Source organism: Schistocerca cancellata, chromosome 5, assembly GCF_023864275.1.
Source record: "Schistocerca cancellata isolate TAMUIC-IGC-003103 chromosome 5, iqSchCanc2.1, whole genome shotgun sequence".
Taxonomy (NCBI): domain Eukaryota; kingdom Metazoa; phylum Arthropoda; class Insecta; order Orthoptera; family Acrididae; genus Schistocerca; species Schistocerca cancellata.
This window is the reverse complement of record NC_064630.1, coordinates 426,224,333-426,249,334: the sequence shown is the minus strand read 5'-3', so window position 1 is coordinate 426,249,334 and position 25,002 is coordinate 426,224,333. Positions and strand designations below refer to the sequence as shown.

Sequence of the window (25,002 nt, the reverse complement as noted above, 5' to 3'; positions counted from 1 at the left end):
AAAACCCACATCCTTTCGTCTTTCCCTCTCCTTTCCTCTTTCCTGATGAAGCAACCATTTGTTGCGAAAGCTTGAATTTTGTGTGTATGTTTGTGTTTGTGCGTGTGTATCGACCTGCCAGCACTTTCGTTTGGTAAGTCACATCATCTTTGTTTTTAGATATATTGAGATAGATTGATCCAGTTGCCACTTGATAAAATTCCTTAAACATCACCACAAATTCTTGTACAATTTTGATCATAAATACTGTAAATGGAGTATTTTTGTGCTTCTCTAGGCCGAAATTTTGTTTGACTTCGTTTTGAGAGTGTATGAAATGAATTTATCAATGTTCAATAATCTTCACTAAAATGCATTTCCTTCTAGATGGTTAAATATGAAATGAATTTTCTGTAACTCATTGCTATGCTTGGGTGATGTACCATAGAATTTCTTTAGGAGCAACACTGGATGTGTTCTTCCTTGTTGCTCAAGAATAATATATTTCTGTACAACATTATTGTTAATTTCAAATCTGGAATCCTGTCAAAGTTGGTTGCCGTTTATTTTGACAATATGTTTCTGCCCTGTAACATCACTAGAGATACTAAGAAACCTGTAACAGATAAATCACATTCACCAAATTCTCACAACCAAAAATTCTGGCTATTTACCTGTCTGTTTTATTACTGAAAGATTAAAGTGATTTCCCTAAAGCAGCTTACTCACTTTAGCTCTTGGTTTCTGTCTGTGTACATTTGTTTCCACTTATTTGAACTGAGACCACTGCAATAACATGCCTAAAATTATTTTGCAATCCATGTCACTTATCAAGTTGAGCTTGCAGTTCTGTTCTTAAGAGTGTAGCCATCCGCATATTGCCCTTATTTGTTGTTTTCTTTGGATTCTGGCCTCCTCTTTAAAGATACATAATTATTAACCAATTCAGTCATTGAGCCAAGTGATCCAGTCCTTCAAGTTGGAAGATAATTATGCTTTTTTTTTTCATTTTCTATTGCTTCTCATCATTCAGATTCTATAAAAAGTTTTCTCTTTCCTTACCTCTTTGCTCCTTTTCCTCCACTAAAAAATGACATATGAACTCCATAATGTCTACCATTTCACTCATTTTGAATCTAAATATGTTAACCCACTGATCCATTCGAAATAAATCATATACTGCTTAAAGATGTTGAATGAAACTTACACTTTTAGAACAACCAATGACCCATTTTGCTTTAACAGCAATAAAAAACTTCATAATCTTCATTAATCTGCTGTTAATGTTCATAAAACTGTAAAATACATCTGTCTCGCCCAACAGTTGATCCGAATCTCACTTCTGTGTTTTTCAGAGGAATAATTTTTCTCTGTCAGTATAGTTTACAAATATAAAATTGATCTAACACAGCAATATTTTGCTGTAAGTTCTTACTAAATTAATACATATGCTTGATAATAACTAGTCACTGCTGAGGAAATTTGTAACTTCAAATAATAATCGAAAGATATGACACTGGAATCTGTCTTCCAAACTTGCAGGTAATGAGAGGACAATACTTTTGTATAGTATTTACTTTATGTGTATATAAGTGACAACTTCTGTAATCTTCCATACATTAGTGGGCTAATTGGAAGCCGTAGCTAGAAAATTGTATTATCAGGATACTGCTAAAACTATACTTATATAAATGGTAATTTCTTCATGTTTGGGTCCACTGTCTTGATTTGATTTCTGAATAATGAAACTATTTTTAAAATATGTCCGTAACATGTCATTTCTATTATGCAAGATGCCTTTATTGCATCATGTATACGAATGACATTACTGGCAAGTTGTGGTCTGTGGGTGAAATTTTAACACAAATTTTAAAGAACACATCAGACAGAGTGAGAATTATCTGTCAACATTCAGTACACATCAGAAAGAAAACAGCCTCTCTGCATTAGATATAAACAAAACCTTGACAATTTTGTTTCGAGCTGATAAAGGGAAAAAGCTTACACATCTTGGAGGAGATATATGAACATCTCAAAAAGCAGCCACGATAAATGTTAAATGAGCAAACAGAAAATTTCTACCCAATTTTAGTCATATTTTAAAGTTTATATAAATCAGTGATAATGAAGGACTACGTTTATTGTCATGAAATGTGGTGGTGTTGCAGAGCTGCATTTTGTTTTTGTGTGGGTGTGTTTTTTGTTTTATATTAATAGTGACACAAATGTTAATTTTAATTTATCATTTTAGTAAAATGACTGCAAGCGTCCATTATAGTAGAATATTAACAAAATGACTATATACTTTTTGCATCAATAACAAATGTAAATGATTTTAGTATTGACAGTATTGTAAATAATTTTATGAGTTTACAGATAATTTTATGAGTTTACAGATTTGTGTGACGTAAGATTTTTGGTCAGTGTAAGGACTGTTTTACCATAGCAGTGCAGTACAGGGATGTTGGGCTGCTTTGTTTTGTGCGCTGGAACCAGTGTAGAGACTTAAATATCCGCAGGATGGACACAGGTGGGCTGGCATGGATGCTGCAGAGGAATAAAATATAATGCCATCACAGAGTGTGCATGTGAAGTGCAGCATTGGCAGAGTCACTGACTCGAAGTGTTTACCTGTTGGCAGCGATAAGCCTGGCCAAGCTGATTTCAACTACCTTGGACCAGTCTCTCACTTCCCACTATGCTAGTGACAGTCGTGATCATGTTTATCTTTGTGCTAGTTTCCATGTGGTGTTGGGACACATTGCTCTCCCATAGATTGGCTGGCATATTGAGTTTTGTTCCCCCTTCTGGAGTTCAGCTCCTGGCCTTTCTTTTGCACCATCATCGGCTCATATAGTTTACATTTCCGCTGATAGTGACAGTTCATGGTGTTGCCACAGCCTGTGCAGATATAAATCTGAGGACATTGGACGTTCTTGCACATGTGACAATTTTTTTTCCCATAGTGTTTGATTGTGGCCACCATTGACATGGCATTTTTGCAATACTAGAAGGAGGAGTCATTCGTCCAATAGCAGCAACAAAATTTGCAGCAGGAACAGATCATGAACTACTCAAACAGAATGCAAAATTAGTCCATACCCACTCTGTACTGATAGTGAGTGGTTGATGGCAGAGAAGCTCCCTCCCTCACTTCCCTTTACTGTCTTCTACAAGTCTACGGAAAGGGGGAGAATTACCTGGACTGGTTCTTGCTGCATTGCCAGGTAAGACGTATTGTTGATCCAATTTATAAGGCTGCCTTGTTGTTGTCCAGTAGTGTGGGATTATATGAATTTGTACAGGGTTTGAATCCCTCTGTCGAACTTGAGAAACTTAACTGTCATGAACTTTGTCAGTTGCTCCTGCAGTATTTTGGTCATTGAATCGTTGGCTACACGGTTACATTTTAACCCACACCACAAGTGCTCTGGACAGGTATATGCGGTGTGGATTGCTGACCTGCAAGGACTCTCACCTTTGTTTTGAGTGTCCCCAGTATGCTACCTCGCATAGTGACTAACTAATTACAAATGTGCTCATCCAATTAACACCTGACCCAGAGATCCAAACAAGTGCATTGGCCTTGTCCACCCCCTTCTGTAGCTGAAGTGACGAAGCTTTTGGAATCACATGAACTTTTATAACAGTGGCAAGGGGTGTACTTTCTGACAACTGGCAGTTGGCAAAAGTTAGATGTGCATGGTAAACAGATCCGGGTGCCCTGTAGGGTGAGCCAGGTGCCTTTTCCTTCTGCTGAGCCACCATGTATTAACATCATTGATGATTTGAGTGCAGTGATATGGCGCTGCCTGTCATTGTCCGCAGCAGTCTCAGTGAGTACACATCAGTCGAGCTTCATAATCTGTACTTGTGAAATTTTTCATGTTCTCTGTGCTTCCACTCATTGGGCAAGCCTGCGATTGAGCCGCAATTGTCATGTTGTGCAATAGAGGCCATGTGTGAAATATCCCACAGAATAAGTGATTTTGGCAGTAGTTGTCAGAGGCCCTGTTGTTTTCTCTGGAACTAGAGTCTGTCTCCATGCCCTGAAAGCATCTCTCTGGCATATACTGCTAATGCCGGTAGTGTATAGATGACTGAATATCAGGTAGATAAAGGAGTGTCAGTCAGCGTAATTAACTTTGATACATATAGGCTCTTAGGCTGCCCTGCTTTGCAATGGCCGCTATTTCGAGTTGTGTCTCACAGTAAAGTGTATTCCTGTGAGAGGGCAATTCTACATCTCTGCACGTTTTAAGACTGTGGTAAATGCTCCATTGGCACAAAATATTTTTGACTTTGATGCCTTTCCTGTTTTTGGCTTCCAGATAGTTAACAACGGACAGAAAATTTTGAGGCACGCATGTCCCATAAGCAGTCAGTGGTACCTAAATTTTTGGTCGTTCAGAGCCAGATGGCACCATGTGTCTTTACAGCAATTTTAAACAGATGATCAGTGCACACTGTGTTGCGGATTTGTATCCAATTCCACTACCAGAGGCATTATTGGTGAAGTTGTGATGGGGCCAGTATTTTTACATGTTTCGACTTACACAATATGTATCTGCAACTTACATTAGATGCAGCTTCTGGAATTTCTTGGTACTCAACACCCTCTTTGGGCTTTTCCAGTTTGATTGCTTGTGTTTTAGAGGCTTGTCTGCACCAGGAATTTATCAACGATATTTGTGGCTTTTGATTCAGGGCTTTCCTATTGGGTTAACTACCTCGATGACATGCAGATAGCCTAATTTGTTCTGCACGAGAGGAGGATTTACAAAATCTGCAGTCTGTCTTCCAGCACCCTATGGAGAAAGGTCTTTGTGGCAAATTGGAAAAATGCAGTTTTTTCTCTCCAAAGGCGTATTTCTTGGGACATGGATTTAGCAAAGATTGTCTCATCCTTACAGATGAGCATGTCTGAGCTATTGTCAACTTGTCATTGCCCAAGAACCTGAAGGAGCTCTAGACCTTTTTGGGCAAGATTTCTTATTATGCTAAGTTCTGCCCAGTCCGTGCACATTTTCCATCCTCTTAACAGCCCGCGCTGAAAGAGCTTCAAATTCATGTTGTCTGTGAACTGGGCCTCTCAGTCCCTCAAGCAATGTTTGTGCTCAACTCTTTGTTTGACTTTACACCAGGTAAATCATTGTCTGTGGCTGCCAACGCTTCTTAGTATGGCGCTGGTGGAGTTCTTTCTCATGGGAACCCAGATAGCTCCAAGCATCCTATTGCTTATGCATTGAAGAAAATTTCTGCAGGGCAAAGTAACTACTCACATGTGGAAAATTAGGTGCTGGCTATAGTTTTCACCATAAAAGAATTTCACATATTCTTGTGTGGAACAAAGTTCTTACTCATCAGTTACCACAAGCCCATGGTTTCATTATTTGGCCCTCACTCTAAGCCAGATTGGACTGCCCACCAGTTGCGCAGGTGACTCCTCTTTCTCAGCAACTATAGTTACAGTATTCAATATCAGTTTACTGCCCAGCCTGCTAAGGCAGAGATGCTATCATGGTTGCCAGCCAGTTATGATACAGAGTTTGATCGACAGGAGGCTCTACTTTTTGCTTTGGATAATACCTTGCAGCAGATGTTGCTGGATTTTCCTATGTTTAGGGAGCAGGAGATCGCAGCCACCAACCTGCTTTCTTGGAAAATCATTTCAGTAGTTCAGACAGTATGACTCAAGTGCACTCCTTCAGGAACAGCTTCAGTGTGGCGTATGTGTTTTCTGCTGTGGGCTCAGCTCAGCATTGTTCCATGGGGTCCTCATGCTTCCAAAGGAGAAACGAAGTTACTGAATGGTCATCTCTGTGACATCGTGTCCTCGCATATGTCAGTTGCTGTGTGCATCGCACTGGGATATATCTCACAATGAAGGCTTTGGCACAGTGTTACATATGCCTACTAGTGATTGTTCACGATGTTGAACACCTTGTGCGGCTTTCCTGACCTGTACACAGAATTGTTCCAATTAGTTGCGCCTGCGGCCCAGGGAGCCCCTGCTGCCATCATCTCCCAAGCCCACCAGGCAGTGTGGTCAGTTACAGTGTCAGCCCTGTGGGATGCACTCAGTTGTGGCAGCAGTGCTCCCACTGCCATCCTCCTCTGCGCCTTCCAGCATTCTATCTTTGACTGCAGACTGGGGCACTAGTGGAGATGGCTCCCACAATTGCAAGTGTGGAGCCCTGTGGAATTTGACCCATTGCCCTCCTCCCGTAATTCGCCAAGGGTCAAGTCCTCACACCCACTGTTGCTGGTGGATCAATGTCACAGCAGCATCAGCAATCTTTCAGCCCTTGGGAAGAGCTAGCTGCATTGGCATCACCTTCTATGGTGTTCGATCCACTGCTGGGGAGACTCTCACTCTCACCAGTCTTATGACGGAGATCACAGCAGAAGCCAGCCCATTTTTGACTGTGTGTGGCCTTTTCAGGGTGGAGAGATTTAGTATCCCCACCAGTGGACGTCAAGATAGGTGCAGGTGAGCTGATGTGGATATCACAGCAGAATAGTACTGAACGCCATCATGGAGGATACAGACAAAGTGTGGCATGGCTAGAGCCACAGGGTCTGTTCTTACCTCTCAGGACCGATAAACCTGCCCCATCAGTTCTTACGCTGATTTCAAGTGTCTCAGACCAGCCCCTCACCTTGCACTGTGCTCTGTTTCTGCATTCTTGTGACTACTGGTCGCATTTGTATTATCTCCATGCATTTCTCTATGCAGTGCTCAGAACCTGCTTCCCTGTAGATTGACTAGGTTGTTGTGTTCCATTGCAGCTTCCAGGGTTCAGCTCACAGCTTTAGTGTTGAGCCACTGTCAACTTACATAGTTTACATTTTTCTTGACAGTGATGATTTAGGGCATTGACTCGCCTTGTGTAGATAAGAAGGAGACCTTTTGTAGTAGTGGCATAAAAAATGAAAGTTTTAAAAGAGAGTTAATGAAACCTCAAAGCATCTCAGTAGTAGTTATGAGAGTCCACAAGTGCTGAATGTGAATGCTTCTCTATTCGGTAAAAGTCAACAAATTCCCCAACAGGTGCTACTCAGTTATTCATATGTAACAACTCTACTAAACAAGTAGTTCAACAACATGAGGATAAGGCTAGGTTTAATATTCTTCCATCACACAATGACTGACTTGTAGAGTGTCTAACATTTAAGTGATAAAATTGAATGTCATTGAAAGCATCAATGCATTTGACACTATTGTCTGTTGGATGCAAGAATCATTGATATTCCTTTGAATGAATGAATGGCATACGGTGCAGAAGTCTCTTTGCTGCACTTGTGATGACATCAGGAGCAGCTGAACTAAACTCAGTGGCACGCAAAGCCCTAAAGGAATATCTCAGACAGGCATACAGAACAACAACAGAATTTAATCTAAAGAAACAGTGATCACTAATAGAGATATCTTTAAACCTTCTGCTGTTGTGAACAGGGGTGCATGTCCTGCTCCACCCTTCCCCCGGTCCTATGTATGTTTTCACATGCACTGCTTGGGTTTTTCTACAGTGCTGTTAATAACTGTATGTGTACTGAACCACCAACCTCTCACTGCTGCTGACCAGGTACTTCCGTTTATCGGAGCATAAAAATTTTTTGAGTATTTGTCAAACGACATATGTGATTCTTTGTGTGCTATCACTCAGATATAGAAAAAACAATAACTTGAGAATGAAAAGGGATATTGTTCTGCTCTCAACTTTAAATAAAATATCTATCTTATCTACATTTCATATATTGCAATGTATGAACTAAAATCAACGATACACAATGCATTTTTATCTCTACAAGCTATAAAATTTTGTGCAATGTTTTCCTTCATTTGATGCAGCGCGCCATCTATAATGGATAATATCGAACAACAATATCAGACTGTAGGATGTGCAAAAATAATTTTTTTTCAGTGAATAGTTTCCTTAAAATCAGATGATAAGTATTTCATAGTAGCCAGCAAGTCCTCACAGACAGAACTGGGCACACCACACGCAACTGTTGCATCTGATATAAAAATCAGTAACTCGAGAATGAAGTGAGATATCTTTCTGCTTTCAATTTTAAATAAAACTTTCATATCTTATGTACATATCATTCACTGCAATGTATGAGCTAAAATCAATTGTATGCAAAGTTTACACAATGCTTTTTACCTTTGAAAACTTTTTAAAATAGTATGCAATGTTTTTCTTGAATTTCATGCAGTGCAGCAACTGTGATGAATAACGAAAAGAAATTCAGTTCTTTATCAAATGAGGATATCTGACTGTAAGATGTGCAAAAATCTTTTTTTTTTTTTTTTTCAACAAATAGTTTTCTTAAAATCAGATGAAAAAGTATTTCATGGCAGCCAATCACCTCCCCTCACCACAGGTATCAGCATTTGGTGAGCAGTACAGCCACAACAAATCCACGCTCAGCACAGATCGCAGAGAGCATGCCTATAACAGTGGAAGGTTTAATTCCAAAGAAGATGATAGTATCCCTCTTCCCACTAATGTGAAATTACACTTGTACATTTATTTACTACTACAGTACAGGAGTTTCTTATCAGTCCACTAACTCTGATCAGAATTATTACTGACAAAATCTTGTTCCCTTTCACACAGTAATGAATATTGATTATAGTAATAATGCTGTGAGTAATTTTAAATTCCATTATGTAATACTTTTATTGAGAATAGTGAAAGGTACACAGTGCTGTGGTCACATGACTTTAGGTCCCTTTACCATTATAGTTCAACTCTCTGCAAAGTGTAATGTCTAAGCGTATTCTTTGGGAGCTGCATGTTCCCATGGTTTTGTAATGTTTGTGTATATGTATGACAAACCAAAAGGACAAGTTGTGCCATTAAATATATTTGACAAGGACCAGGAAGCCAGTTGTTAAAAAAATCTTTGCTTACCTGACATATTGCAAAATGTGTGCTTGGAAGCAGTTTCTGATGTGCAAGGCTGTGCAAGGCAAAATATATAGACTTCCAACGCACGTGCGCGCCTGTGCGTGCTTGCTTGCTTGCGTGCGTGTGTGTGTGTGTGTGAGAGAGAGAGAGAGAGAGAGAGAGAGAGAGAGAGACAGAGAGAGACCTAGGTATCCATGATGCAATAAAGGCATCTTGCATAGTATTGACAGCCTACAGTGGTTTTTAGAAAATGATGTCATCATTCAGAAACTATATATGTACTCGGTGAAATCCACTGCAGGATACAGAGTACCTAAATGGAAAAACAACTCCAATATTCTTAAGTTCCACTGTGAACTGGGTCAAAGCAAACAGATAAGCACTGTACCAGCTGCATTCCAGCAATGATACAAGGACAGAGTGAGTAACAAAATATGGATAAAGAGGGGGGGGGGGATGAGAGAGAGAGAGAGAGAGAGAGAGAGAGAGAGATAAGTCAAATGTGAATACTGCGTTTACGACTTATCTTAGAAGCTAGATTAAGGAAAGGCAAACCTACGTTTCTAGCATTTGTGGACTTAAAGAAAGCTTTTGACAATGTTGACTGGAATACTCTCTTTCAAATTCTGAAGGTGGCAGGGGTAAAATACAGGGAGCGAAAGGCTATTTACAATTTGTGCAGAAACCAGATGGCAGTTATAAAGAGTCGAGGGACATGAAAGGGAAGCAGTGGTTGGGGAGGGAGTGAGACAGCGTTGTAGCCTCTCCCTGATGTTATTCAATCTGTATATTGAGCAAGCAGTAAAGGAAACCAAAGAAAAATTCAGAGTAGGTATTAAAATCCATGGAGAAGAAATAAAAACTTTGAGGTTCGCCGATGACATTGTATTTCTGTCAGAGACAGCAAAGCACTTCGATGAGCAGCTGAACGGAATGGACAGTGTCTTGAAAGGAGGATATAAGATGAACATCAACAGAAGCAAAACGAGGATAATGGAATGTAGTCGAATTAAATCGGGTGATGCTGAGGGAATTAGATTAGGAAATGAGAGGCTTAAAGTAGTAAAGGAGTTTTGCCATTTGGGGAGCAAAATAACTGATGATGGTCGAAGTAGAGAGGATATAAAATATAGACTGGCAATGGCAAGGAAAGCGTTTCTGAAGGAGATAATTTTGTTAACATCGAGTATAGATTTAAGTGTCAGGAAGTCATTTCTGAAAGTATTTGTATGGAGTGTAGCCATTTATGGAAGTGAAACATGGACGATAAATAGTTTGGACAAGAAGAGAATAGAAGTTTTCGAAATATGGTGCTACAGAAGAATGATGAAGATTAGATGGGTAGATCACATAACAAATGATGAAATATTGAATAGAATTGGGGAGAAGAGGACCGGTTAGTAGGACATGTTCTGAGGAATCAAGGGATCACAAATTTAGCATTGGAGGGCAGCGTGGAGGGTAAAAATCATAGAGGGAGACCAAGCGATGAATACACTAAGCAGATTCCGAAGGATGTAGGTTGCAGTAGGTACTGGGAGATAAAGAAGCTTGCACAGGATAGAGTAGCATGGAGAGCTGTGTCAGACCAGTCTCTGGACTGAAGACCACCACCACCACCACCACCACAACAACAACAACAACAACAACAACAACAGTGTTTAAAAACTGATAAAGAGTTTGAGAAAATAATAAATAGAAAGTAAAAATAATGATAATCACAATAATAAATGAGTGAGGGATTTTATGTTCAGAACATTGATTTCAGGAGATGACTCCAACATATCCCAGGATGACACTATCTTCCTGGACTGCATTAACACTACTTTTTTTAATTGTAATACATATTTTCTTTACTTATTTACTCAAATATTTTCATTTTATGTGTAAAGTAACTCTCTCTCTCTTCTCTTCCTCTGTTTTTTCACTGTCTCCTTTTCAAATTTTGATTTACCGTTTTGACCTCCTACGGTAAAATGCTCCCTCTTCATCTTTGTTTTTCCACCTCTTCACAGATGGTGTGCAATTCTGATACTGGGGTCTGAGTGACCTGCCAGTCCTTTCTAACATTCCCCAACCTGTCCTCTCTGAGAGAAAAAGCTAATTGTTCTGAAAGCTAGAATTAGTATTTTTCCTTTTAAAAGTGTATATTCACAATACTGGAATTTTTTCTCATGTAGGTAAGTAGTGATGAAGTATATTTTCTGCCATACATCTTGTGCATAGATAGAATTGATTTATTATGCAACTCTTGAGATTTGTCTGCCCTGTGGGCTATATAGTGTGTAGGTGGTTCAATCACCGGGGTGGGGGCTGTTATCCTTGATTGTCTTCCGTACTGCAAGAAAATGAAATCAACATAAAAAAATTTTTCTTATATACTTAAAAGTCTGCCTCCTTGAAAAAAGTAATTATCATTTCACATTCCGTAACAATCAGATTTCTTCGGTGGATGGGGGGGGGGGGGGGTAGAGGGGGGGGGGATGCCTCTATATTATCAAATAATTTACACAAATTGATCATGAAAAGTGTAGAGCATATACAGTCAGAACCTCACTCCAGAAATGTAGCTAGTCCAGTATAATATGTCACCTTTCTCATATCATGCTTCATAAATCGCAACATTCTTATTACTATATGAATTTATTGTGAAGTATGCAAATATAGTTTAATATTTTCTTATAATTTTAATGAAGTAGATTAAAACTCAAGAAACTGCAAAAAGGTGGGAATTTAAGGAGATGGGACGTGGATAAAATGAAAGAACCAGAGGTTGTACAGAGTTTCAGGGAGAGCATAAGGGAACAATTGACAGGAATTGGGGAAAGAAATACAGTAGAAGAAGAATGGGTAGCTTTGAGGGATGAAGTAGTGAAGGCAGCAGAGGATCAAGTAGGTAAAAAGACGAGGGCTAGTAGAAATCCTTGGGTAACAGAAGAAATATTGAATTTAATTGATGAAAGGAGAAAATATAAAAATGCAGTAAATGAAGCAGGCAAAAAGGAATACAAACGTCTCAAAAATGAGATCGACAGGAAGTGCAAAATGACTAAGCAGGGATGGCTAGAGGACAAATGTAAGGATGTAGAGGCTTATCTCACTAGGGGTAAGATAGATACTGCCTACAGGAAAATTAAAAAGACCTTTGGAGATACGAGAACCACTTGTATGAACATCAAGAGTTCAGATGGAAATCCAGTTCTAAGCAAAGAAGGGAAAGCAGAAAGGTGGAAAGAGTATATAGAGGGCCTATACAAGGGCGATGTACTTGAGGACAATATTATGGAAATGGAAGAGGATGTAGATCAAGATGAAATGGGAGATACGATAATGCGTGAAGAGTTTGACAGAGCACTGAAAGACCTGAGTCGAAACAAGGACCCAGGAGTAGACAACATTCCATTGGAACTACTGACGGCCTTGGGAGAGCCAGTCCTGACAAAACTCTACCATCTGGTGAGCAAGATGTATGAAACAGGCGAAATACCCTCAGACTTCAAGAAGAATATAATAATTCCAATCCCAAAGAAAGCAGGTGCTGACAGATGTGAAAATTACCGAACAATCAGTTTAATAGGCCACAGCTGCAAAATACTAACACGAATTCTTTACAGACGAATGGAAAAACTAGTAGAAGCCGACCTCGGGGAAGATCAGTTTGGATTCCGTAGAAATACTGGAACACGTGAGGCAATACTGACCTTACGAATTATCTTAGAAGAAAGATTAAGGAAAGGCAAACCTACATTTCTAGCATTTGTAGACTTAGAGAAAGCTTTTGACAATGTTGACTGGAATACTCTCTTTCAAATTCTAAAGGTGGCAGGGGTAAAATACAGGGAGCGAAAGGCTATTTACAATTTGTACAGAAACCAGGTGGTAGTTATAAGAGTCGAGGGACATGAAAGGGAAGCAGTGGTTGGGAAGGGAGTAAGACAGGGTTGTAGCCTATCCCCGATGTTATTCAATCTGTATATTGAACAAGCAGTAAAGGAAACAAAAGAAAATTCAGAGTAGGTATTAAAATCCATGGAGAAGAAATAAAAACTTTGAGGTTCGCCGATGACATTATAATTCTGTCAGAGACAGCAAAGGACTTGGAAGAGCAGTTGAATGGAATGGATGGTGTCTTGAAGGGAGGATACAAGATGAACTTCAACAAAAGCAAAACGAGGATAATGGAATGTAGTCGAATTAAGTCGGGTGATGTTGAGGGTATTAGATTAGGAAATGAAACACTTAAAGTAGTAAAGGAGTTTTGCTATTTGGGGAGCAAAATAACTGATGATGGTCGAAGTAGAGAGGTTATAAAATGTAGACTGGCAATGGCAAGAAAAGCGTTTCTGAAGAAGAGAAATTTGTTTACATCGAGTATAGATTTAAGTGTCAGGAAGTCATTTCTGATAGTATTTGTATGGAGTGTAGCCATGTATGGAAGTGAAACATGGACGGTAAATAGTTTGGACAAGAAGAGAATAGAAGCTTTCAAAATGTGGTGCTACAGAAGAATGCTGAAAATTAGATGGGTAGATCACATAACTAATGAGGAAGTATTGAATAGGATTGGGGAGAAGAGAAGTTTGTGGCACAACTTGACCAGAAGAAGGGATCGGTTGGTAGGACATGTTCTGAGGCATCAAGGGATCACCAATTTAGTATTGGAGGGCAGCGCGGAGGGTAAAAATCGTAGGGGGAGACCAAGAGATGAATACACTAAGCAGATTCAGAAGGATGTAGGTTGCAGTAGGTACTGGGAGATGAAGAAGCTTGCACAGGACAGAGTAGCATGGAGAGCTGCATCAAACCAGTCTCAGGACTGAAGACCACAACAACGACAACAATTTTAATGATACGTGTCTCTTAGCCCATCTTTACGAATCTTTCCTTCATTTATTTGTTAAAAAACTAGATCCTACTTGCACAAACAATTCAGACCTGAACATTAAGAGACAAGTTACAGGCATACATCAAATATTGTTGAACAAGTGACAGAGAGAAAAATATTAAATATCTACTGTCTACACAAAATATTACACGTACTCATTAACTTATTGTTGTATCTGGTTGATAATTCTCTCTCTCTCTCTCTCTCTCTCTCTCTCGACTTCTGTCTCTCCAAAGACCTCATTTCTCAGGGTCACTCAGAAGTAATCCTTTGTCTTAAGTAGTGTGTTTTTTTGGCTCAAGCTTATTTTCCATATTTTTATTCTGCAGGAGTCACATACACAACAGATACACCATTTCTCACTTGTTAAAAGAGTCTATAATGTAACACAACTACTGCCTGTCAGTTGACAGTTGATGTTAGTTATATATTGTTCACTAGAATGTGCCTACATAGAGTTCTTGTCCGCCATAAGAAAAAATATCTGTTTTCTTCATGTTACCGTGGAAAATGAAATAAAAGCATTCTGTTATAAGTTTTTGTTCCTTTGGGGCAAGCCCTCAAATGAGAAAGTAACATGTATTCTTCTCTCTGTAACATTAGTTCAGATTAGTCAAGATGCACACAAATACTTGTGAAGATACCCAGAAAAGTGAGAAAGATACTTAAAATAAGCTAAAAAGCAAAGTGGAACCTCAAAATTGCTTGTGTTCATAGAATTCATTTGGTGCTACAAGGTGGGATGTATCTCTCAAAAGCCCCTCCCATATGTCATCTTGGACTGAATACCATTACAGATGTATATGATTTACTTTAGGGATGTCATATGTAGGTCAGCAATGTTGACTAGCATTGTCAAATTACCCGGTATAAGAGAACGAAAGGTTGTCTAAATTATATGCAGAAACCAGACTACAGTTATGAGTTTAAGGGCATGAAAAGGGGCCAATATTGAAGAAGAGAGTGATACAAGGATTTCTAACCTGTCCACAATGTTATTCATTGAGCAAACAGTAAATGAAACCAAGAAGAAACTGAGAAAAGAAATTTATGTTCTGGAGAGCAAATACATTTCTAAGGTTTACTGGTGATGATGTAATTCTGTCTCAGAGTTGATTGGAATGGATTTTGCAACAGCAGTTACATTTGAAACCATACTGTCTGCAGCTCATGTAACAATTAGAACAGTGCATTCAGTTTTGCATCATAATGCAGGAAGCACTTTAATATGAACATTTCACCTCTAAGCTTATGTTCATTGATGAAGCAACCTTCCATTTATCTGAAAAGGATAATCATGACAAGCTGAGACTGTGGGCCACTGAAAATCCTCATAAAATAGTGGCAGATCAACAAGGTTCATCGGAGGTTAATATTTTCTGTGCAATGTCACAGAGAAAGCTGTATGGGCTGTTCTTCTTCTTTGATAAGACTGTGAGGGTTACCTCTTGCCTGATATGTTGCAATTGTGGTAGATTCCACAACTGACTGCTGATTCCGAGAATTTCATCTTCCAACAAGATGGGGCACCGTGTCATTGGAGCATTGGTGTGCGTCACTTCTTAATAGACAAACTTCTGCGTCGCTGGAGTGTGTGGTATGGTGCAGATGGTGTGGATCTGTTCCCTTGGCCCCTTAGGTCACCCTAACACCTTGTGATTTTTCCTTTTGGGGATACTAAGGACTGTGTTTACATGCTCCCACTACCAAGAACATTGTGATAACTCAGAGAACACTTCAGTGCTACTGTGATGACCATTGACAGGATGTTGCTATATAAGGTATGGAACAAAATTGACTAATGTTTGGATGTGTGTTGTGTGACCAAAGGGACACTCGTAGAACATTTGTAGAGTGCAAAATGCAAACTCGATGAGTTTACAGTTTTATTTGTGCATCAATTTATTGTATTAATGAGTTTACAGTTTTATTTGTGCATCAATTGTATTTTTATAGGTAATAACAGGAAACATAGAGCTTTGAAAACAAATGAATCATTTGTAGTAGCCTTGTATATTTCTTTTTAATATGATTCTGCTTGTTTTCTCTTCTGTGAAATTTACATGAAATTCCTTCACTGTAACATTTCCAAATTCGATTGTGATTTTAAAATATCATTTTCTTTCTTTCTTTTTTTCCCTTTGTTCATAATGATTACATCTGTAAGAGTAAAATATTGATTTATTTGCACTTTTTGATGTTGATGTGAACACAAAATTTAAAGTGGTATTTTGAAATCTAGGTTTTCATATGGGTGGACATTGATTTAATCAGCTTCTGAATTTATCTCTTTCAGGTGATCAACCATCAAACTTTGGTCAGCAGCGTTTATGGGGAGCTGTTGGTTGGGGAACGTTTTCAATCTTAGCTGGCATTTTAGTTGATGAGTTTAGCAGGGGTCAAACGAAGAAAGATTATACAGTTGTGTTTTATATATTGCTTGTGATGATGGCACTGGATATTTTGGTCTCCTCACGCCTTAAGGTGAATTGTGGGCATTGTATTTGCAATATGACATTCTGCTTTTTTCAGTTTCTAAATTGTTCTTTAATTTATTTTGCTATTAATGTACTGGATAGAAAACAGTGTTTCATTTTTTGTTTTAGGAAGTGTAAAGTATGCTACTCCTCCTACATGTGGTGATTCCTATTTTCTACCTAGGGTAGTGTCATTTTGTTTCTGCACAGGGTAGTGTTATTATGATTGAAGGGATGAAAGAGTTATGTATTTAATATAGTAATAAACCTATGTGACATAATCAGTGTAGCCAGTTGCATGAAATGCAAACAGAAAATGTTTGTTGTTGTTGTGGTCTTCAGTCCTAAGACTGGTTTGATGCAGCTCTCCATGCTACTCTATCCAGTGCAAGCTTCTTCATCTCCCAGTACCTACTGCAACTTACGTCCTTCTGAATCTGTTTAGTGTATTCATCTCTTGGTCTCCCTCTACAATTTTTACACTCCACACTGCCCTCCAATATGAAATTGGTGATCCCTTGATGCCTCAGAATATGCCCCACCAACCGATCCCTTCTCGTTGTCAAGTTGTGCCACAAATTTCTCTTCTCTCCAATTCTATTCAATACCTCCTCATTAGTTGTGATCTACCCATCTAATCTTCAGCATTCTTCTGTAGCACCACATTTCGAAAGCTTGTATTCTCTTCTTGTCTAAACTATTTATTGTCCACGTTTCACTTCCATACATGGCTACACTCCATACAAATTCTTTCAGAAATGACTTCCTGACACTTAAATCTATACTCGATGTTAACAAATTTCTCTTCTTCAGAAATGCTTTTCTTGCCATTGCCAGTCTACATTTTATATCCTCTCTACTTCGACCATCATCAGTTATTTTGCTCCCCAAATAGCAAAACTCCTTTACTACTTTAAGCCTCTCATTTCCTAATCTAATTCCCTCAGCATCACCCGATTCAATTCGACTACATTCCATTATCCTCGTTTTGCTTCTGTTGATGTTCATCTTATATCCTTCTTTCAAGACACTGTCCATTCCGTTCAACTGCTCTTCCAAATCCTTTGCTGTCTCTGAGAGAATTACAATGTCATCGGCGAACCTCAAAGTTTTTATTTCTTCTCCATGGATTTTAATACCTACTCTGAATTTTTCTTTGGTTTCCTTTACTGCTTGCTCAATATACAGATTGAATAACATCGGGGAGACGCTACTACCCTGTCTCACTCCCTTCCCAACCACTGCTTCCCTTTCATGTCCCTCGACTCTTACAACTGCCATCTGGTTTCTGTACAAATTGTAAATAGTCTTTCACTCCCTGTATTTTACCCCTGCCACCTTTAGAATTTGAAAGAGAGTATTCCAGTCAACATTGTTAAAAGCTTTCTCTAAGTCTACAAATGCTAGAAATGTAGGTTTGCCTTTCCTTAATCTTTCTTCTAAGATAAGTTGTAGGGGTCAGTATTGCCTCACGTGTTCCAACATTTCTACAGAATCCAAACTGATCTTCCCTGAGGTCGTCTTCTACCAGTTTTTCCATTCATCTGTAAAGAACTCACGTTATTACTTTGCAGCCGTATCTTATTAAACTGGTAGTTTGGTAATTTTCACATCTGTCAACACCTGCTTTCTGTGGGATTGGAATTATTATATTCGTTATGAAGTCTGAGGGTATTTCGCCTGTCGCATACATCTTGCTCACTAGATGGTAGAGTTTTGTTAGGCCTGGCTCTTCCAAGGCTGTCAGTAGTTCTAATAGAATGTTGTCTACTCCTGGGTCCTTGTTTCGACTTAGGTGTTTCAGTGCTCTGTCAAATTCTTCACGCAGTATCATATCTCCTATTTCATCTTCATCTACATTCTCTTCCATTTCTATAATATTGTCCTCAAGAACATCGCCTTCGTATAGATCCTCTATATACTCCTTCCACCTTTCTGCTTTCCCTTTTTTGCTTAGAACTGGGTTTCCATCAGAGCTCTTGATATTCATGCAAGTGGTTCTCTTTTATCCAAAGGTCTCTTTAATTTCCCTGTAGGCAGTATCTATCTTACCCCTAGTGATATGCACCTCTGCATCCTCACATTTGTCCTCTAGCCATCCCTGCTTAGCCATTTTGCACTTCCTGTCAATCTCATTTTTGAGACTTTTGTATTCCTTTTTGCCTGCTTCATTTACTCCATTTTTATATTATTTCCTTTCATCAGTTAAATTCAACATCTCTTCTGTTACCCAAGGATTTCTATTAGCCCTCATCTTTTTACCTACTTGATCCTCTGATACCTTCACTATTTCATCTCTCAAAGCTACCCATTCTTCTTCTACTGTATTTCTTTCCCCCATTCTTGTCAATCGTTCCCTAATGCTCTCCCTGAAGCTCTCTACAACCTCTGGTTCTTTCAGTTTATCCAGGTCCCGTCTCCTCAAATTCCCACCTTTTTGCAGTTTCTTCGGTTTTAATCTACAGTTCATAACCAATAGATTGTGGTCAGAGTCCACATCTGCCCGTGGAAATGTCTTACAATTTAAAACCTGGTTCCTGAATCTCTGTCTTACCGTTATATAATCTATCTGAGACCTTCCAGTATCTCCAGGCATCTTCCATATGTACAACCTTCTTTTATGATTCTTGAACCAAGTGTTAGCTATGATTAAGTTATGCTCTGTGCAAAATTCTGCCAGGCGGCTTCCTCTTTCATTCCTTAATCCCATTCCATATCCACCTACTACGTTTCCTTCTCTTCCTTTTCCTACTATCGAGTTCCAGTCACCCATGACAATTAAAATTTCGACTCCCTTCACTATCTGAATAATTTCTTTTATCCCATCATACATTTCATCAATCTGTTCGTCATCTGCGGAGCTAGTTGGCATATAAACTTGTACTACTGTGGTAGCCATGGGCTTCATATCTATCTTTGCCACAATAATGCGTTCATTATGCTGTTTGTAGTAGCTTACTCGAATTCCTGTTTTCCTATTCATTATTAAACCTACTCCTGCATTACCCCTATTTGATTTTGTGTTTATAACCCTATAGTCACCTGACCAGAAGTCTTGTTCCTCCTGCCACCGAACTTCACTAATTCCCACCATATCTAACTTTAACCTAACCATTTCCCTTTTTAAATTTTCTAACCTGCCTGCCTGATTAAGGGATCTGGCATTCCACGCTCCGATCCGTAGAACGCCAGTTTTCTTTCTCCTGTTAACAACGTCCTCCTGAGAAGTCCTCCCCCCTCCTCCCTGCCCCCCCCCTCCCCCTCCGGAGATCACAATGGGGGACTATTTTACCTCCGGAATATTTTACCCAAGAGGACGCCATCATCATTTAACCATACAGTAAAGCTGCATGCCCTCGGGAAAAATTACAGCTGAAGTTTCCCCTTGCTTTCAGCCATTCACAGTATCAGCACAGCAAGGCCGTTTTGGTTAGTGTTAAAAGGCCAGATCAGTCAATCATCTAGACTGTTGCCCCTGCAACTACTGAAAAGGCTGCTGCCCCTCTTCAGGAACCACACGTTTGTCTGGCCTCTCAACAGATACCGCTCCGTTGTGGTTGCACCTATGGTATGGCTATCTGTATCGCTGAGGCACGCAAGCCTCCCCACCACCGGCAAGGTCCATGGTTCATGGGAGAAAATGTATGTCATTACATATGAAGGGCGTCTATATCACGTGACTTCAAGTTTTTAGACCAATACACCGATGTCACTTGACCAGACTTACTATTGTTTAATTTCAGCTAATCACATTGAATAAAACTTGTGATAAATCACTGTAAGGCTGTCAAGCTCTTCTGAATCAAATGGGCTACATCTAAAAATGAATGTACTCAAAACAACTACATAGTTAAAAATAAGCAAGATTTGAAGCACATTGAAATCAGTTACTTTTAAAAAAGGAAAACATTAGAAATACAAAAACTTTGAAGCTGCAAATTCACCAATGCAAACAGAAGCAGCTTACTGTCATATTTATTATTGGTGTGGTCTTTATTCCACTGACTAGTTTTATGCACTTCTCCAGATTAGTCTGCCCTGTGCAAGCCTCTTCATGTCTGCATAACTACAGCAGCCTACATCCATTTGAACTTACTTGTTGTGTTGAAGCTTTGGTCTCTGTTATCTCCCATATTTCATTCCATCGATAATTCCATTGACACCTCAGGATGTGTCCTATCAACTGGTCACATCTTTTATATGAGACTGTTCAATGCTAAGGCTTCCCACCAACTGGAGCTGTAGAGAAGAGGCTATGCATTAAGCCAGTACCTTCCGCATACTAATGCTGCCAACTGTTGAGAAGAGTTACAAAGGTGGAGGCATTTCTTTTCAGTCAACCAGGGGCGGTGGCAAGGGGGCTGGGGCTTTAGCCTCCCTCCTCCATAGAGTATCATATTACACTGGATAAAATTACTTTCAGGAATCAGCAGATATATTACTCAAACAGATTCAATCTTTTTTTTAATATAATTATGTAGCAATATAGGTTGCAGTGTATTACAAACACATTTTAACAAAAGAATAAGAGTGCAAACAGCTTACTACCTAAGCCAGTAAATATCATTTAACTTAAAATAGGTGTCTTATTATTTATTAATACACATTTCTTACCCTGAACTCCAAAACAGTTACCAAAAACTACTTTAAGCAACACCAAATTTTACCAATTTGTTGGTAGAGGACCCCAACTCTCCTTTTGTTAAGCCATATTCCATTCCCCCAACCCCCCCTCCCCCTCACCTGCCCCCATTAACACCCCCCCCCCCCCCCCTCCAGACCAACTTCTAGAATCGCCCATGCAGTCAACCCTCGTAGATATATGCCTTACACTTTTCAGCTTTTTCTTCTTTGCTTGGTACTGGCTTGCCTTCTGAGCTCTTGATGCTCATATTGCTGCTTCTCTTTTCTCCAAAGGTCTTTTTAATTTTCCTCTCAATGGCATTTACATTCCCTAATTATGCATGGTTCTACAGTTTTGCATTTGTTGTCTACCCATTCCTGCTTAGCTCTTTTCACTTTCTGCCTGTCTAATTGTTAATGTGTCTGTATTCCCATTCATCTGCTTCAATTGCTGCATTGTTATGTGTGGTGTCACCGCCAGACACCACACTTGCTAGGTGGTAGCCTTTAAATCGGTCGCAGTCCATTAGCATACGTCGGGCCCGCGTGTCGCCACTATCAGTGATTGCAGACCGAGTGCCGCCAAACGGCAGGTCTAGTCTAGACAGACTCCCTAGCACTCGCCCCAGTTGTACAGCCAACTTTGGTAGTGATGGTTCACTGTATACATAAACTCTCATTTGCAGAGATGACAGTTTAGCATAGCCTTCAGCTACGTCATTTGCTACGACCTAGCAAGGCGCCATATTCAGTTACTATGTCTTCTGAACAGATAATATTGTGACTCACGTACCGTCAAGAGCGACGTTCATCATTAATGGATTAAAGTTAAGTATCAAACTAATTACGTCCGCTTTCTGAATTCTAATTCCTTGTCATGTTTCAGACCTCACGTCAGCATAGTTCTTCCCTCCTGATGCCAGCCTGCGTGAGCTAAAACACGTGCATTTTGGCCTCCACTAGTAACACGGTGTTGGCTCTTCTGCCAACACAACATTATGTTTTCTCCTTTCATCAGTTAAATTCAGTAAAACCTGGGTTATACAGGGATGTCTATGAGGCCTTGTCTTTTTACTTCTGTGATTCTCTGCCACCTTCCCTGTTTCATCTATAAAAGCTACCCATGTGTCTTCAGTTATATTCCTTTTCCTCTTTCAGTATTGCCCAATGATTCCTGTGAAACCGTCCACAAGCTGTGGTTCCTACAGTGTATTTGGGTCCCATCTACTTAATTTCCTACCTTCTTGTCATTCTTCAGCTCTAATCTGCAGTTCATAACAAATAAATTACGGTGAATGTCAACATCTGGCCCTAGAAATGTATCATGGTTGAAAATCTGGTTTCAAAATCTTGTCTTACCCTTACATAATCAGTCTGAAGTGATCTACTGTCTCCATGCCTGTTACACATATTCACTTCTTTCATGATTCTTAAACCAAGTGTGAGTGAATGTTAAATTATGCAAGTGACTTCCTCTTTAATTCCTTTCCCCCAAACTAAATTGTACTAGTTTTCCTTTTGTTGGTTTTCCTACTACCAAATTTCAGTCATCCATCACAGTTAAATTTTCATCTCCCTTAAGTACCAAATAATTTTGTTTATCTCATCATCTCATTACAATTTCATCATCACCTGCAGAACTAATTGGCATATAAACTTGTACTGCTGTGGTGGGTACTTATTTTGTGTTATTTGGCTACAATAATGTGTCCATTGTGCTGTAGCTTACTTGCATCCCTGTTCTCTTAATCGTCATTAGGTCTACCCCTGCACTCTTTTTTGATTTTGCATTGATGACCCTGTACTGTCCTAACCAGAAGTTGTTTTCTTCCTGCCACTGCACTTAATGTCATTACACATAATGCATACTTGCAACACAGGATAGATAGGTAAATCAATTATATTGCTCAAAGGTTCATTTAAAAAATTCATAGCTGGGGGATAATGTCATACCACTGTGGCTCTTACTTGAAAACCATCATTTCTATTATGGCAGTTATGAATGTTTTCAGGTACCAGGTACAATAATGGATGAGCATGAGTTCTACTGTCTGTGTTTTAGTAAAATCAGTTCATACCAACACTGAAAGAGCAGCTTGTGATGCAATAGAAAATGTAGGGGAAGAAAGTAGTCATTAACATGTTAACTGCAAATGATGCATTGTTTAAAAATCAGGGGTTGCCTTAGTTATCTTCAGAACATTCCTTTACATCTTATTTCGTAGTTTAGGCAAGCTTGGATATTTTTGTTTTAGTAATAGTTGGTAAATATTAACAGCATTGTCTTTCATGAATGATTAAAGTAAAATTTGCAATTATTTTTCAGTGTGTAACTTTTTTACTGAATTAGTTACAGTGTCTGTATACATTTTTTTCCTTTAATTGTTGTCTGTATGGAAAGAATAAAGTCTAATGTGGTTTTCTGTTTGTTTAGTACACCCAGACTAAGCTGTCTGCTAGTATTATTCGAGATGTTGGGAGGCTTTTCACGGAAATCCGAATTGTTGTCTTCTTGATATGGACTATTGCTGTTGGTCTGTGCACTGCTATGGTGTGGCAGTTTTTGTTTTGGTGAGTGTGTAATTTTCTGTCATCAAACACAAAGAACAATATTTTTATTAAATAGTAGTAGCTGACTAATGGCTATGAATTAAATAATTCTGAAAACTAATGGAAAGCCTATTTTATTATAATTCCATTTGCAGACCACAAGTGTTCATCAATGAGGTTATTAATTTCAGTCAATGATGATCACCTTCAAACCCATAGATATATAATACAGAGGTAGATTGATTCCCAAATATATTCAGATTACACAAATACAGAATCAAAAATCAATTTAACAAACGTGGAAACATTCCTGTAGCTGCATAGATGTGGTATACCAAACATATTGTGTCATTACGTTTCTAGATGGTACAGTGAAAATGATTACCCCCATAAGCAGCATCACAAAGCCACAGAATTTGAGTATGTTAACCCCTCTACAACATACATGTTGACACTCGGAGGAAACAAGTTAGACTGCCATGCAACTACAAGTAACACACCTCGAATATAAACTGAATCTTAGCTTGTGTTAACACTCCTGTTGATCGACTTGGTCTCTTGAGTTTATGTTTTGATGCTAACTTTCTTTCTTTTTAGCCAAACCCACATGTTACCAGTTGGTAATAACATGTACTGTGCAGAAGGTCTCACATCATTAAATGTAAATAAGACAGTGACAGTTCTCCCCTATTAAGAGGTCACGAGGTGTATATAAAGTTTTTACAATGACTTTTGTTGACTACAAATTTCATATTTGTTTTTCACTATTATGTTGTATGGTGCTTTTATATTTTACAGCATGCCTGTGTGTCCTTCCTCAATATGTTTTTGTTTTTCATTTTGCTATTTGGTGGCCTATATATTTCATGTGAGCTTTGTGTTGTAACAGTTCATTCATTTTTATATTTTACTCGGTTTTGACCACTGTCTTTCACATTATTGGTGTGTGTTTTAGCTACATTTACATAGCTTTTCTGATATATACAGTACATACATACTGAGGTTTTGATTGATCCTTAATTGGGCACATTTGCATGCCATATCAGATATTTTTTGGAGCCATAACCTACAATTTGTGATTGGCAAGTGGATTGTATGGTTGCAGAGTGTGCAATCTAGTTTTGTTGTACTTTATGTATTAACAAACTTCAGAGCTTGTGTTTCAGTTGTCATTTGCATTGTAATGTAATATAAGTGTTGTGTAATTTTTGCAACATAGTTAGTATTACATTTTATTAAAGCATACTTCCTCTTTTTAATTTTGAAGTATGTAAGCATAGTTGCACTAACTCCTGTCGGAAGTATATTGTACACTTAATCCAAGAGAATACTGCTATTTAAATCTTGTTATCTGAGATGTAGCAGTGATATCTATTGTAAAAATATCAGAGAAGGAAAGTTGCTACTCACCATATAGCAGAGATGCTGAGTCGTGATAGGCACAACAAAAAGATTCACACAATTATAGCTTTCGGCTTAAGGCCTTTGTCAGCAGCACACACACACACACACACACACACACACACACACACACACAAACACACAAACGCAACTTGCACACACGTCT

The 25,002-nt window shown here is 38.9% G+C and overlaps 1 protein-coding gene across 2 annotated transcripts in view; it reads left to right on the top strand.

Moving 5' to 3' along the window:
• LOC126187547 (major facilitator superfamily domain-containing protein 6) overlaps positions 1-25,002 on the top strand; it is a 143,214-nt gene that overhangs the window by 30,987 nt on the left and 87,225 nt on the right. For both annotated transcript variants that reach the window (XM_049928697.1, XM_049928698.1), the window contains exons 4-5: positions 16,082-16,269; positions 23,320-23,456. In XM_049928697.1, the coding sequence (XP_049784654.1) occupies positions 16,082-16,269; positions 23,320-23,456 (325 nt within the window). The remainder of the gene's footprint in view (positions 1-16,081; positions 16,270-23,319; positions 23,457-25,002) is intronic.